The sequence below is a fragment of the Podarcis filfolensis genome, assembly GCF_964270895.1.
Source record: "Podarcis filfolensis genome assembly, chromosome: Z".
Classification (NCBI taxonomy): Eukaryota; Metazoa; Chordata; class Lepidosauria; order Squamata; family Lacertidae; genus Podarcis; species Podarcis filfolensis.
Genome location: NC_139617.1, coordinates 46,552,855 through 46,567,652, shown reverse-complemented (window position 1 = coordinate 46,567,652; position 14,798 = coordinate 46,552,855). Strand labels below are relative to the sequence as shown.

At 47.1% G+C, this 14,798-nt stretch overlaps 1 protein-coding gene and 2 long non-coding RNA genes across 3 annotated transcripts; 1 reads left to right on the top strand and 2 right to left on the bottom strand.

The window, feature by feature from the left end:
• Nucleotides 1-1,540: 1,540 nt before the first annotated feature.
• LOC310754926 lies at nucleotides 1,541-5,070 on the bottom strand. Its single transcript, XR_014544067.1, has 2 exons — nucleotides 4,384-5,070; nucleotides 1,541-1,696 (listed from the first exon to the last, which is right to left on the bottom strand). It is a non-coding gene; the product is annotated as an uncharacterized lncRNA (long non-coding RNA).
• CDK9 (cyclin dependent kinase 9) lies at nucleotides 1,954-14,542 on the top strand. The gene is made up of 7 exons (XM_083597374.1): nucleotides 1,954-2,198; nucleotides 5,078-5,159; nucleotides 6,694-6,784; nucleotides 9,211-9,377; nucleotides 9,540-9,711; nucleotides 11,454-11,602; nucleotides 13,209-14,542. The coding sequence occupies exons 1-7, from the start codon at nucleotides 2,008-2,010 to the stop codon at nucleotides 13,572-13,574; spliced, it is 1,218 nt and encodes a 405-aa protein (XP_083453500.1). The 5' UTR covers nucleotides 1,954-2,007; the 3' UTR covers nucleotides 13,575-14,542.
• Nucleotides 9,935-10,272, bottom strand: LOC310754965. Its single transcript, XR_014544115.1, has 2 exons — nucleotides 10,234-10,272; nucleotides 9,935-10,146 (listed from the first exon to the last, which is right to left on the bottom strand). It is a non-coding gene; the product is annotated as an uncharacterized lncRNA (long non-coding RNA).
• Nucleotides 14,543-14,798: the final 256 nt, after the last annotated feature.

Here is a 14,798-nt window from a genome sequence, read left to right as displayed (position 1 = left end):
ACATCCCTTGCCCACTGTATCATTACCGATTTAACCTCTTCATCTTTAGTATACCACTCCAACAATATCTTATACATTTTTGACAGAATTTTATACTCATTATTTATTATGTCTTTTTGGAAAATTGATTCTTTTTCAACATATCCTTTATCCTTCAAGTCTTTTTTAAATGTTTCATTTACTTGGAAATAGTGCAGCCAATCATTCATATACTCTTTAACTTGTTCATATGGCTTCAATTTCCATTTTCCTCCTTCACTTCCTTTGGTGTGATTTCAGCTTACGCTGCATCTGTATTGCAGTGGCTGTGCATAACAGCACTGCATAATTTTATGTTTTTCTCACTTTGGTTCTTTTAATATATTAATAATAATAATAATAATAATAATAATAATAATAATAATAATTGTACCCCGTTCATCTGGCTGGGTTTCCCCAGCCACTCTGGGCGGCTTTCAACAAAGATTAAAAATACATTAAAATGTCACACATTAAAAACTTCCCCGAACAAGGTTGTCTTCAGATGTTTTCTAAATGTCAGGTAGTTGTTTATCTCTTTCACACCTAATGGGAGGGCGTTCCACAAGGTGGGCACCACTACTAAGAAGGCCCTCTGCCTGGTTCCCTGTAGCTTTGCTTCTGGCAGTGAGGGAACCGCCAGAAGGCCCTCGGCGCTGGACCTCAGCTTCCGGGCAGAATGGTGGGGGTGGAGACGCTCCTTCAGGCATACTGGGCCGAGGCCATTGAGGGCTTTAAAGGTCAGCACCAACACTTTGAACTGTGCTCGGAAATGTACTGGGAGCCAATGTAGGTCTTTCAAGATTGGTGTTATGTGGTCTCAGCGGCCGCTCCCAGTCACCAGTCTAGCTGCTGCATTCTGGATTAGGTTTTTTTTGTTTTTTCCCCATTCTGGATTAATTGTAGTTTCCGGGTCACCTTCAAAGGTAGCCCCACATAGAGCGCATTGCAGTAGTCCAAGTGGGAGATAAGTAAAGCATGCACCACTCTGGCGAGACAGTCTACAGGGAGGTTGGGTCTCAGCCTGCGTACCAGATGGAGCTGATAAACAGCTGCCCTGGACACAGAATTGACCTGCGCCTCCATGGACAGCTTTGAGTTCAGAATGACTCCCAGGCTGTGCACCTGGTCCTTCAGGGGCACAATTACCCCATTCAGGACCCTCCACACCCGCTTGCTCCCTGTCCCCCAAGAACCATACTTCTGTCTTGTCAGGATTCAACCTCAATCCATTACTGCATCACTGTCCAGTACAACTGCTGCCTTCAGAGGCCAATGGCTCAGGGCTCTGGCTTTTGTGTGGCCAGCAGGGACAGCTAACATGTTGCCCTCCAGGTGTGATTGAACTGCAGTTCCCATCCGTGGTTGGCTACAGTAGGGGGATGACTCACACTCATTGCTCCTCCCACGTCTACCTCTGGCCACACCCACTTTTGCCTCTGGCCCTGCCCACCATGGATGACAGTTGCCCACAGAGAAATGCAGCGCTCAGGCTAAACAAATAACAAAAACAAAACAAAACAAAACACAACTCATTTTATTTAACCCATCAAAATGTCACAAATAGCTTTCGCCGTTCTCAGAAACTCTGGATCAAGGCTGGATGGTAAACAGGTTGGGAGATGGAAATAAGAGTTGCCTGATGGATTGATGAACCTGCCTTTTGAGGGTACAGCGCCTGTAAATTAAGCAAAGTGGGGGGGAAACCCGAGTTAAAATAGAAGCAGAAATTTACCAGGGTCAGCTCCCCCTATTCCGCCCCATCTCATCTGTTGAACCCCCACCTTTCCTGATAAAAGGCGGCTGTTTGGCTCCCTCTTGAGGCCTGCGCGCTGCACTGCAGGTTCCCCGGCGGGGCGGGGCTTTCCCTGGGACCCGCCCCGCCCCGCCCGCTCTCCCGCCTACAAAGCCCGGCGTGCCTCACGGCAGCGAGTCCCCGTATCCCGGAAGTGGCGTTGGTGGCGGCGGGACGAGTGGAACTGCAGAGAAATGGAGCGGCCGGGCGGAAGCGTTCCCGGAAACGTGCCGCTGCGCCCCTCGGACGGCGGCCGGCGGCAGCCAGAAGAGATCAGGGGCGCCGGCTCCGCCATGGCCAAGCAGTACGACGCGGTGGAGTGTCCCTACTGCGACGAGGTCTCCAAGTACGAGAAGCTGGCCAAGATCGGGCAAGGCACCTTCGGGTGAGGCTCTGCCAGGCGCCCGTCGCCCCCCTGCGGGGAGCCCCCCGCCCCGCCCTGCGCCCCCCACCTCCCCAGGGACCCCCCACCCCCAGCAGGGTCCCCCACGTCCGAAAAAGCTCCCCGATCCCTGCGCTACGGGCCCCACAGGCTCCCCCACTGCTCCAGCCCCATGGGCTCCTAGCACATGCTCCCAACAGACGTCCTTCAGGCAGGCTTCCCTGGGGGGCCGCCCCCTTTCCTCTCCCCTCGGCTCTCCCATTGCCTCGCGTTCATTCTGGCCTCCTGTATGGTTGGCTTCCTCTGTTCTTCCTGTTCTAGCCCCACCCCTCCTGATTAGTTGCCTCCCCAAGATGCCCTCCAGTCAAGCTCCCACCGCGGCGGCGCGAGGTGCCCCTTCCTTTCCCCCTTAAGCTCCTTGCTGCCCTCCCCAAAAGTCGTCTTCTTCGCTCGTGTCTCTTAAATAACCCCCTTGCTTCACACACTGAATTGCTTCCACTGCATCAGCTCCCTTCGCTGATTGCAGACAGCCTTTATTAATTACTGTTATGATATTATTTGTCCCTTGGAAAAGACCAAGGCATCATAGGTGGTTCAGATCCACCCCCGTTTTATCACCTTAATAACCCCAGGAAGTAAATTAGCTGGAGAGAAAGTCTTGCCTCTGGAAGCATTTTGCTATGCCTCCACTCTGATTAAGATCATAAAAAGAGGCAGAATGTGGCCTGAGGGGACCCAGGTTCAAATTGCATGAGAGAGGGACAACAACCATCTAATCCAGAGGTTTTCAACCTTTTTGAGTCCACAGCTCCCTTGACCAACTGCATTCTTTCTGCGGCACCCTTGTGGGGCTCAGGAGCCCAGTTATGTCCCCCCTTGCCTGCAGAGCGAGCAGCCCCTGAACCCTTTTCGAACACCCTCCCTTGTGGAGTGTTCCCTCAGCCTCCTCTCCTCTCCCCTCTCCTTGGGTGTCCTCTAGACAGCTGCTGCTGCTGCCCCATAGGGGTCTGGGAAGAGGATGCCCCCAGCCTTAGTGGCCCAACGGAGACTGGCCAAAGGTGAATGTGAGGCCAGCACCTTACCCTGGGAGGTAGCACCGGGCACTCGGCTCCCAGGCAGGCCTTGCATAAAGCAAGCACAAGAAAGGCCAGCCCAGCACCTACCTGCCTGCCTGGCCTCCCACTTGTCTGTCCATTTCCAAAAGCAAGGGCTAGTGGACTGGCAGGCTGGGCTCCTTCATCCACTTGCTTGCTTGCTTGCTTGCTTGCTTGCTTACTCCAAGGCCACCTCAGCTCCTGGCAACCAGCATCCCCTGGCAAGCCCCAGAGGCACCATTCCCCTGGGGAGCTTGTAGCCAGGGCTGCTACAACAGCTGCACAAGCCTTTGGGAGGCAGAGACATGAGAGGGCATAAGAGAAAGGAAGGAAGGAAAAAGGGATAGAGGACAGTGTTGCCCATGGCACCCCGACCATCATTAAAAGCACCCCAGGGTGCCATGGCACACTGGTTGAAAACCCCTGATCTAATCCATCTTTGAATCCATCTAAATTAGGTGCCACAGCATTTTCCTAGTGACAAGGAGTTCCAAAGCTGAGCTTTCCTCAGGCCAAATACATACATTTGTTCTGGGTGTGTTGCAGTTCACTCTCCCCATTTCAGGCAGAATTTGCTGAGCTTTTAAGTGCAGAAGGCCTTTTCTTTCATTGTTCTCTCTTCTCAGTTACCTGTCTCTTATAATTTTGTCTACCAGACTCCTTTCACACTCTGCATGCACCTTATTCCCACCCATACTCAGACTGCCAGTTTTTTAAATCTCCTTTCTCTACTTTTCCATTTCACTTGCTCCTAAAGCAGCTTGCCTCTGATATCCCCTTCCTTTCTGTTCCCCATTTGTTTATTAAATTAGATATTATTATTAAACTTTCATCTTGCTTTCTAAATTCTTTCAACACTAAATTCTTTACTTTGCATACAAGAAGTTGCTGATTTTCAGGCCTTTTTCCAAACGAAAAAGCTTCACCACAGCTAGTGGGTGGGACTGGTAAGTGAGGAGATAGGGGAGTGTCTGTACCACTGAGCCCCCCTAAAAGTTCAGCTGTGTGTCCTGGCCTGGCGTCTGAGAAACCCTGTGGAAAACTAGTTATATTTTAGACTAGAAGTGCCAGTCGAGGCAATGTTGGGACAGTACCTGCTTGATGGTGGTCTCCTATTCTTTTTTCCAGTTGCTCTCAAATAATATGTGCCAGCTTGCTTGGATTATTCATGTTGTTTTGTGTCCTTCTGCAAAACCTTCCATGTGCCTGACACAGGATACCATCTTAACACATCTGCCAGTTTCAAGTCTTTCCTTCCTTCCTTTTCTTATCAGCAGGATACTGTAGGATTCAACTTCCCTCCCACATGCACTTTTCTTACATCTAGCGCACATACTTTACAAAAAACAGAACAAAACTCGAGCACTTTTTGAATAGTGCCTGTTTGTTTCAAGGGTACCTCATCAAGTGGCAGCTCCACTCTGTGTACATGTCCCAAAAAAACCATTAATTGTGTGTATACCTTGGGTGAACAAGACCCAAGACTCTGCCACTTGTGTGGGCTTTTTTATTCTTAGGAGGGTAGCTGCACTTTCCCTGTTCGATTAGATGAGGACTGCACAGGAAGATAAAGAAGGTGCTGCTGGATTAGGCCTGAAGCTGAGCACGTGAAGATAGCACTGTTGTTCGTCTCCCAGCAACTGGTGTTCTGAGAGATGTTGCTCTGGAACCCAGGAGTTCCAGTCAGCATTTATCCAGCAAGAGTTAGTCAGGCGTCTCTGGGGAGTTTGCAGGTGGAAACACCTCCAGGTCCTTGGTGAATCTTAACACTTTCCATTTTCTCTACAGGGAGGTGTTCAAAGCAAAACATCGTCAAACAGGCAAAAAAGTTGCATTGAAGAAGGTGTTGATGGAGAATGAAAAAGAGGGGGTAAGTTTGTGCTGTATTGGGGGATGAGGGGGGCAGTGTGTAAGGGTGACTATGAGCATGGGAGGTAAAGTAGCTTTGAGGTGCATCTTTGGAACAGAATGTGGGTGCAAAATTGGGTGCAGCAACCTGGATCAGGGGGAGATGGGTCCATCTGTTGTAGTGTTGTGTTTCAAAGAGTGGTCAGGCAGATGCTTCCAGGAAGCCCTAATGCAACAAGTCAGTAGTCTTCCTTTATTATCCTTGTGTATGTTGCCTCTGAAAAGGAAAGTTTTGTTGTGGCTCTCAGGACTGATCCCACTTGAGAAACACACTCTGTATGAATTTGTGGCATCAATTTTTTTAAGGCCATCTAAGCCAATTGCTGTCTCACCATCTTGCAGCAGTGGATTTATTCTGCTGTACAGTGGTACCTCTGGATGCGAACGGGATCCATTCTGGAGCCCTGTTCGCATCCTGAGTAGAACGTAACACACGTGTGCGTGGGTTGCATTTTGCCACTTCCGCGCATGCACGTGACGACATTTTGAGCGTATGCGTGAGCGGTGAAACCCGGAAGTAACGTGTTCCATTACTTCCGGGTCACCGCGGAGCATAACTTGAAAACGCTCAACCTGAAGCATATTCAACCTGATGTATGACTGTGTCATAATTCCTTCTGTTTCTGGTGTTCATGCTGAGAGGAGTTGATGCTTGTGTTGCCCAAATGGCATGTGGAAGAGAGGGGTGAGTCTTGGCAGGAACCCTAAGGCTTGCAGAAGTAGAAACATTTTTTGACCAAAACCCCAAAGAGGAGGCCCCTCAATGGCTGGCAATTAGTTACTGGATAAAATTCAGAGTACTGGCATTGGGGTACAAAGTCCTATACAGCTTTGGACCAGGGTACCTAGAGGATCGCCTTATTCCTTGCATACCCAACTTAACATTGCAGATGCCATTCTGTAAGAAGGTCCATTCCACATAGTGTCAGAATGGAGTCTTTAGGTTGGTGGCACCTACCTGTTGAGACTTCCTCTTGTTTCATATCAGACAGGAACCTCCTCCGTAATCTTTTTGTAGCCTGCTAGAGACATTCATCTTTCAACAGGCCTTTTAAAATCTTTGTCCCAGTTGGCATCTGTCTTGAATATGAATTGATTTTATTTACATGGTGTTTTTTAAAACTTTTTAATATCATTAATTGTTTTAATATATGCAGTTGTTTTTCTATGTATGTGATTGTTTTATTACATTTTTGTACTATAAACTCCTTTGGAAGTCCTCAAGGGAAGAGATTCATAGATAAAAGTAAATAAAACGAGAAGAAACTTTGTCAACCATTGGGTTTTTATCTGAAAAGAAACAAGCCAGGTTTTCTAGTTTGCATGTCATGGTAAGTCAAAGCTTGTGGTCTGTTGCTCCTGGAAGGGCAGAGCAACATGTTACAAACTATAGGAATGTGAACCAGTGCACCTCTGGTATATAATAAGCTATGGTTTAGCATAGATCTCTAGCATTTATTAAAGTTTTCTAACTGACTGTCCGGGTTATTTTTTAGTTCCCCATCACAGCCCTACGGGAGATCAAAATCCTCCAACTACTCAAGCATGAAAATGTTGTGAATCTCATTGAGATCTGCAGGACCAAAGGTAAGAATTGTGGCTGCAAAAAAAGCAGTTTTTATGATTTGCAAGTTCTTATGAAAGCTGGAGATAATAATCGCAATCCAAGGCATTGAGAAATCACTATCCCACAACTCATATGATACGATTGATTGGTTAGATTTAGGCATATGCCATCCTTCCACACTAAAAAAAAAAAAAAAGTGTTCCAAGACTGCTTATATATATGAATGTAAAAACAGCAGCACTATAAAGATATGAATCAGGAGCAGGTCCTGGTGGTTTCTGCATGTGCTGTAGAGGGAAGTGAGGTGCAGATAGGGCTCATCAACCTGGCAATCCAGGAGAAGGAAAACTCTGATCTTAAGCCTGTGCTGCGTTGCAGGATATATTTGGGAGAAGAAAAGGCTCAGGAGCAAACCCTACACAAATTCAGAGTGGAATCCCTAAGGTGGTTGGATGGGGCCTATACGCCTCTTTCTGGCAGCTCCTGCAGCCAAGCTGGTGCCAAACGCATTGCTCTGCTTTCCTTTGGATCACATCAGAGGGGGTGGTGATGGTGGTATCTTGTCATCTGGGCAGCCCAGGACCTCCAAACACACTGCCCAGCATCTGGGCAGCAAAACGATAAATTAAAAGCATTTGCGGATGACTTAGTATTCACTTTAGAACAACTGAGCAAGAGCATACCAAAAGTGATAGACAGATTTGGAAAACTAGCTGCTTTCAAATTAAATAAAGGAAAAACCGAGATGATGGTTAAAAATACGGACAACCAAGCAAAAATGATCTAGGCAAACTCGGCCCTCCAGATGCTTTGGGACTACAACTCCCATGATCCCTAGCTAACAGGACCAGTGGGCAGGGATGATGGGAATTGTAGTCCCAGAACATCTGAAGGGCCCAGTTTGCCTATGCCTGATCTAGAAATCATAAGAATGGCAGAAAAATATATCAAGGTTTATCTGGCAGGGAAGGAAGCCCTGAATAAAACATAAAGTCATGATTGATATAAAAGAAAGAGGAGACTTCGCCCTACCAGATTTCCAAATCTACTTTGAGGCATCATATTTATGGTGGATAAAAGATTGGATATTGTTGGAAAATATCAGAGGTTGAAATTTGGAATGACATGATATACAATTTGGGTAGCATGCTTGCCTATGGTATGGAAAGACGTGTCTCCCCCCACCTCCCAATTTGTAGGCAGGGCGTACACTCTGAGCTGTTTAACCCTGTAAGCTCAGGTTCTCCTCACAGTATAAACTAGTAAATAACCTAGCAGGTCTTGAGTAAATCCAGCAGAATTGAAGCTAATAGAATTTAACAGAAGAAGAAATTCGAAGATTAAAAATACGCGATTTAATAGAAAAATAAAGAAACCAGGAAAAGGGTGGAAGGGAAGTCACCAAGTATTTAGTTGTATATCGAGATTGATATAAAAGTTGCTCAACTAGGAGGTGGAGGGTAGGGGATGTGGGATGTGTGTTTCTCCCCCCGCAAATAAATAATAAAATAACAAACTGCCCAGGCTTGCACCCTGGGGAGGTCACTTTGATGTTGCTAATGCAGCGGTTTGGCTTCACCCCTGGAGACACACTCCATTGTCTCTCAAGATGGATGCCAACACCAACAAGTCAATATGGTGCCTTCTAGAGGTTGCTGTGCTCAGTGTCCAAGGTAGCTCTGTGTGTAAATAAATCTGTATAAATTGCATGTGTTTTGGTCTTGAGTACTGGCATGCCCTAAGGGACATGGGTGGTGCTGTGGGTTAAACCACAGAGCCTAGGACTTGCCGATCAGAAGGTTGGCGGTTTGAATCCCACGACGGGGTGCGCTCCTGTTGCTCGGTCCCAGCTTCTGCCCACCTAGCAATTCGAAAGCACATCCAAGTGCAAGTAGATAAATAGGTACCGCTCCGGTGGGAAGGTAAACGGCGTTTCCGTGCGCTGCTCTGGTTCGCCAGAAGCGGCTTAGTCATGCTGGCCACATGACCCAGAAGCTGTACGCCAGCTCCCTCGGCCAATAAAGCGAGATGAGCGCCACAACCCCAGAGTCGTCCGCGACTGGACCTAATGGTCAGGGGTCCCTTTACCTTTTTTACTGGCATGCCCATCCCTCCCGATTGTTGGTGAGACTGGCAAGAGCTGATGTGCATTGTATTCCCAACAGCTTATGGGGCACCACATTGGCTACACCTGCCACCTGTGTGGGAGGTGGTTCTGTGAGAGAGGGCTGTGCAGAGTGGCAGCACGTGAGGGACAGAAGCAGTTCTCATTTGGGGAAGTGGGGAGGACAGACATTTTGCTTTGCATTTTTGGGTGGATCTGTGAGTACTAAATCTTTTCCTTCTATGTCAGATGGTTTTTGATGCTGTACCCTTGCTCCTTAACCAGCCTTGAGCCTTTGAAGGCAAGACTGTGATTGCAGCTGCTTCCTTTTAATTCCTACAGCCTCTCCGTACAACCGCTGCAAGGGCAGCATCTACCTGGTATTTGACTTCTGCGAGCATGACCTGGCTGGGCTCCTCAGCAATGCCCACGTCAAGTTTACACTTTCGGAGATCAAGAAAGTCATGCAAATGCTCCTGAACGGCCTGTACTACATCCATCGTAATAAGGTGAGGGGGGTTCTTCTCTGCTTGAGACTTTCCCCTACTCCTAAGCTTCTTGACCTGAAGGAAGTTGGGAACTGTAGCTTTGGAATTTTCTGCCTGCTTCTCAGAATGCACATTTTTATAAATCTTCTTTCTACACCTACCCAATTTTTTTTCCTTCTCCAGATCTTGCATCGGGACATGAAAGCAGCCAATGTGCTTATCACCCGCGATGGTGTTCTGAAGCTGGCCGACTTTGGCCTGGCTCGGGCCTTCAGCCTGGCAAAGAACAGCCAGCCCAATCGCTACACTAACAGGGTGGTGACTTTGTGGTATCGTCCTCCGGAGCTGCTTCTGGGTAGGCAATAATTTGGGATGGGGGGAGAATTGCCTGTTTGTGCTTTCCCCTTCAACCTCTTAAAGGAGCTTTTTTTTTTTTTTTGGTCCAAAAACCGCATTCCCTTGTGGGCAGCCTTCCAGGGGCTGCATTCTAGTGATGGGCAGGGACAGAGGTGGGTGCAGGTAGAGCAACAGATATGATTTTCAGTAGGATACATTCCAGTCACACAGCCACTGGAGGCATTTAAATATATATATGCACTCCCCATACATACTGGCAAGCAAGAGGCAATATCACATTTCAGTGGCACATTGTAGTTGGGCAAAAGCCCTTCAGGGGAGTCCATCACAGCAAGGCCTGTATGGGAATTGACCTGAAGAGAGGGAGCCTGCCCTGGGCAGAGTTCAAAGGGATGGAAAGAGAAAGGGCTGGAGGGTTTGATACCCCTGAGATCTTACGCATATAATAAAAAGGTACGGCTGTGGTCATGCAGCAGTTTGTTTGGCTGCCAGCGGGTAGCATTGCAGACTACAGCATGACTACGGACCTGCTGGGAGGGAGGAGGGAGCCGGGTTTAATAATAATAATAATAATAATAATAATAATAATAATTTTATTTATACCCCGCCAGAGCCAGGCTCAGGGCAGCTAACACCAGTAAAATCATAATGGGGGGGGGGAATACAGGTTAAAGTGCAATTTAAAATGCAGCCTCATTTTAAAAGTAGCCCATAGATCAAAACCATAAGGGGAGGAAAAACATAAGGGTCAGACTGAGTCCAAACCAAAGGCCAGGAGGAAGGGGTTTACAAGTTCCTTTCATAGGACATTACGTTTTTAAAAAGATAATCAACTTTACTCCTGCATTTAGCACTGTGTGCGTAAGGCCTGAAAAAAAAAAATAAAGATGAACATGCCTGTTTGCCGCCTTTCTCCTCAGCATGGAGGTCTTTACAACCACATGAAGCAGTAGTGCAGACAAGCACTTACTGTTTCTGGCAGAAGGGATCTAAATTGTGCTCGTTACTACTAGCCTCTTAATTGACTAGTGAAAGATTTGCCTTCTGCATAGGAAGCTGCCGTCTACTGAGAGACCAATGGCCCCACCTAGCCCAGAACTGGCAACCCTGACTGGCAGGCATCTCTCTAGGGCTTCAGGCAGGGCTCTGCTACTTGGAGATGCTGCCGGGGATAGAACCTGGGACCTTCTACATGCAAAGCAGGTGTCCTACCGCTGAGCTATAGCCTTTGTGCAAAGCAAGTCTGGGAAAGAGGATGCATCGCTCCATTCCTTCTCTGCTGGCCTTTTGCATTTCCATGCCTCTTCCCCCTCCTCTTGATCTTCTGCATGGAATTCCTCATCACAAAGCATGATTAGACAATCTGTAAAAAGAAAAGACTGTTATCTTGATTCTTTTAAAATTTGCATTGTAAATTGCTGAGATATTGTAAAGAGATAGCCTACTTGTGCTTTTTGTTTACCTGAGGAATCTGTGCCCCGCCTACTAACCAAAGTTCTTGGCACAGTTTAACAACCGTATTTAAAATGCAATACAATAGACAGTTTTCTAGGGCTTTAAAGATCCACACAATGGGTTGTTAATCCTACTTAGAGTAGACCCACTGGCTAACGTGGGCACCTTAATTGCAACCCTAGGATTTCCAGTTGAGACTGGAAGCAAATTGCTAATGTGTTTTTGAAGCCGTGTTGTCCAGCCCTGGTTTCTTTGAGATTAATTAATGAGTTTCCTTGTGTTTAGGGGAACGAGATTATGGACCACCCATCGATCTCTGGGGCGCAGGATGCATAATGGCAGAGATGTGGACCCGAAGCCCCATCATGCAGGGAAACACAGAACAGCACCAGCTCACTCTCATCAGCCAGCTTTGTGGATGCATCACCCCGGAGGTAGGTTCTCTAATCTTTCAGGTTAGAAAATGAGCCCCCACCCCAACCTGTGATGAAATCCTGCCCATCCATGATGGGATATTGCTTCCCACATGCTTGAGCAAGAGCTGGATTTAGTAGGTATGGCATTTGAATCTCTGGATCATATTTAAACTGCTGGCATGATCTTTGCTGTTTTTAGAAACATGGGAAGCGGCCTTATTTAGGGTCAGAGAATTGGTTCATCTACTTCACTGCACTGAGTCTCTCCAGCTGGTTATGCCCCTGTTGAGAAATGCTGGGGGGGTGGAGTGTGCATGGTGCCTTTTCCATGCAAAGCACAGCAGAGGCCCTCACATACTTCCCACGCTTTGATTATTTTAATTCTGAGATTAATACACTCTTTCCGTTTTTTAAAAAAGTTTTTCCTAGCCTAGGATAATTCATAGCATTTAGGGCTGCCTTCCTGGTCTCGCTTTTCTGCAAGAAGCTCCACAGAGGAAAGTGGAACTCACCTCTGAGAAAACCATGTTCACATTCTGCTACGGGATAAAACACTTTGCTGTACAGCACAGCAAAACAACATCCAAGCTAATTATGCTTTGTGTACAGTTTTTAAAATTAAATCCGAAGGAGGGTAAAATATAGAGGCCTAGGGAAGCGATACAGCATATCATGTGAACTTCTCTGGAGTGATCATGGTTAAGGTTTCATGACTGAGGGCCTCTTCTTGTGCTTTGCCATCTGCCTCCCCTTTGCTGCTGGGGCATTTGGAAGAGGGTCTGCAAAGAAGGTTTTAACTTCACAGGCAAGCTAATAATGGGGACGGGTCATCCTTGGGGACCAGGCATGTGACGTAGGCATCACGCCCTTGAATTGTGCTCAGAAGCTTGCCTTGTGACCAGTGTAGCTGTTCAAGCTAGGAGTGGGCAATGAGGTACCCTCCAGATGTGATGGACTTCCAGCTGTTATCAACCACAGCTGGTAATAAGGAATGGTGGTAATTATAGTCCTGGAGGGGGGGCAGCATCCTCAACACCCTGGGTTTTGGCACTAGCAAGGTGTGATTCCCATTTCCCTTTAGCAGTCCAGCAGCTTCTCTTGAAGACTGCAGTTTCTGAACAGTCTTCAAGGGAAGCCCCATGAATTGCTAGGACAGTAATCTTAAGTGATCACTTTCGGTGTTTCCGTCAGTTTCTTTACAACTAATAGGTTATACCCAATGTAGCACTAAGCTGAAGTCACTTTGTGGTACAAACTCACAGCTTGTGTTGGGGCCACATTGGGGGGGATTGTGTATAAAGCTGAAATCATGTATAGTCTGAACAACTGCTGTGCAACCATCCCTACTTTTTTGAAGACGGTGCACTTAGCAGGCCTTGTACCCCATGCAAGGTGGAGGGCTTAGTGGCTGTTTCTGCATCAGAAAAACCTGGCACAGAGAAAGCTCTCTGTCTGGCATCCAATTTGGTGGCCGTTGCTGCATCATGTGGGAACAAACCATAGTTTGGTTGTTCGAAGCAGTGCTTCCTTTTGCCTGGCCTGATGGGGCTTTTTGACACTTGGAAACTGAAATGGTTATCAGTCTCCTTCCTCTGGATTTAATGCTTGTCTGGTAACTCCTTAGGTGTGGCCAAATATGGATAAGTACGAACTGTATGAGAAGCTGGACCTGCCGAAAGGGCAGAAGCGCAAGGTGAAGGAGCGGCTCAAGGCGTACGTCAAAGACCCATATGCTCTGGATCTCATAGACAAGCTGCTGGTCCTGGATCCTGCCCAAAGGATAGATAGCGATGACGCCCTGAATCACGACTTCTTCTGGTCCGACCCTATGCCCTCTGATCTCAAGAACATGCTCTCCACCCATAACCAATCCATGTTTGAGTACCTGGCTCCTCCCAGGAGGAGGGGTGGACATATGCCACAGCAGCCTGCCAATCAGGGCAGGAATCCAGTGGCGACCAATCAGACAGAGTTCGACAGAGTGTTCTGATGGCTGTGGACCAAGGACAAGAATGGAGTACTGGTTTCCAATGGAATAACGAAAATGATTTGTTTCAGCTCTTTTTTTTTTTTTTTTTTTACTGTTGCAAAGCAAAACAAAACGAACAAAACAAAAACTGGTAGGAAGAGAACAAGACAGTTGCAGGTCTGTGTTTTAAGAGCTACAGGACTAGATTAAACACTGGAAAGGTGTGTAGAGTTCTGCCTAGCTGGGCTATCACAGACTGAACTGCAGCTTTTCTGTGCTTGTTGATTTCTAAAGTACTGAAACAATCTCGATGAACTTTTTTTTTTTTTTAAATTCATTGGTTCTATGAATTTGCACTGCTAGGAAAGTGTGTATCTGGTGTGCAGGAGGATGGAGCAGACTGGGTAGGGTCTTGTGTCCAAGAACGGCTGCTGACTTTGAATCATACCGTGGGGACTGTCCACTTCTGCCACACGTGTTGTGGCAGTGGGTTGGTTAGGGTGGCCAGGAAGGGAGCTGCAGATCTCCCAGGCTTTGGTAACAGAGGTAGCCTTCCCATGGTGGCAGAGAAGAACATGGACCCATCCTTGAGCCACTGTAGGATGGCCATCTAACCATTGTTGCTTAAATAGGGGTCCCCAGCTGTTGGACTACAAGTCCCATCATACCTAGCCACTGGTCCTGCTGTGGATGATGGGAGTCGTAGTCTAACAGGTGGTGAACCAAGTTTGAGAAACACTGGATTCTGATCTTTTTGCTGCACCGCTATGTAGCTCTGCCATGGATTTTGTAGGCTTCAAGCTTTTTTTTCATTATTATTTAAAAATCCCAACAGCAGGCAGTAAATGCTCACTTACTTGGACCTAACAAGGCAAGAGGTCTGATGACTTTCCACCCTGCGTATGGGTGGGATACTTATCTGTATTATACTTTTATCATGTTCTGGTCTTTTTCTAAATAGCTCAACTGTAATAAAAGGTATTTGCATATATATCTGGTACTGTGTAAGAGCTGCTTTATTTTTTAGATTGCAGAGTTAGCCAGCGGTGTGGTAGTTAAAAGTCTCAGATTAAGTGTGGAGAGAGTGGAGTACAAATTCTCCCTTTTGGACCTGTCTGTTTGTCTGTCTCTCTCTCATATGTCTGCACGCGCGCATACACACACACACATTCTCTTGGCCTACTTCACTTGCAGGGTGGATGTGAAGATAAAATGGAACAACTATGTATGTCATCTTGAACTCCT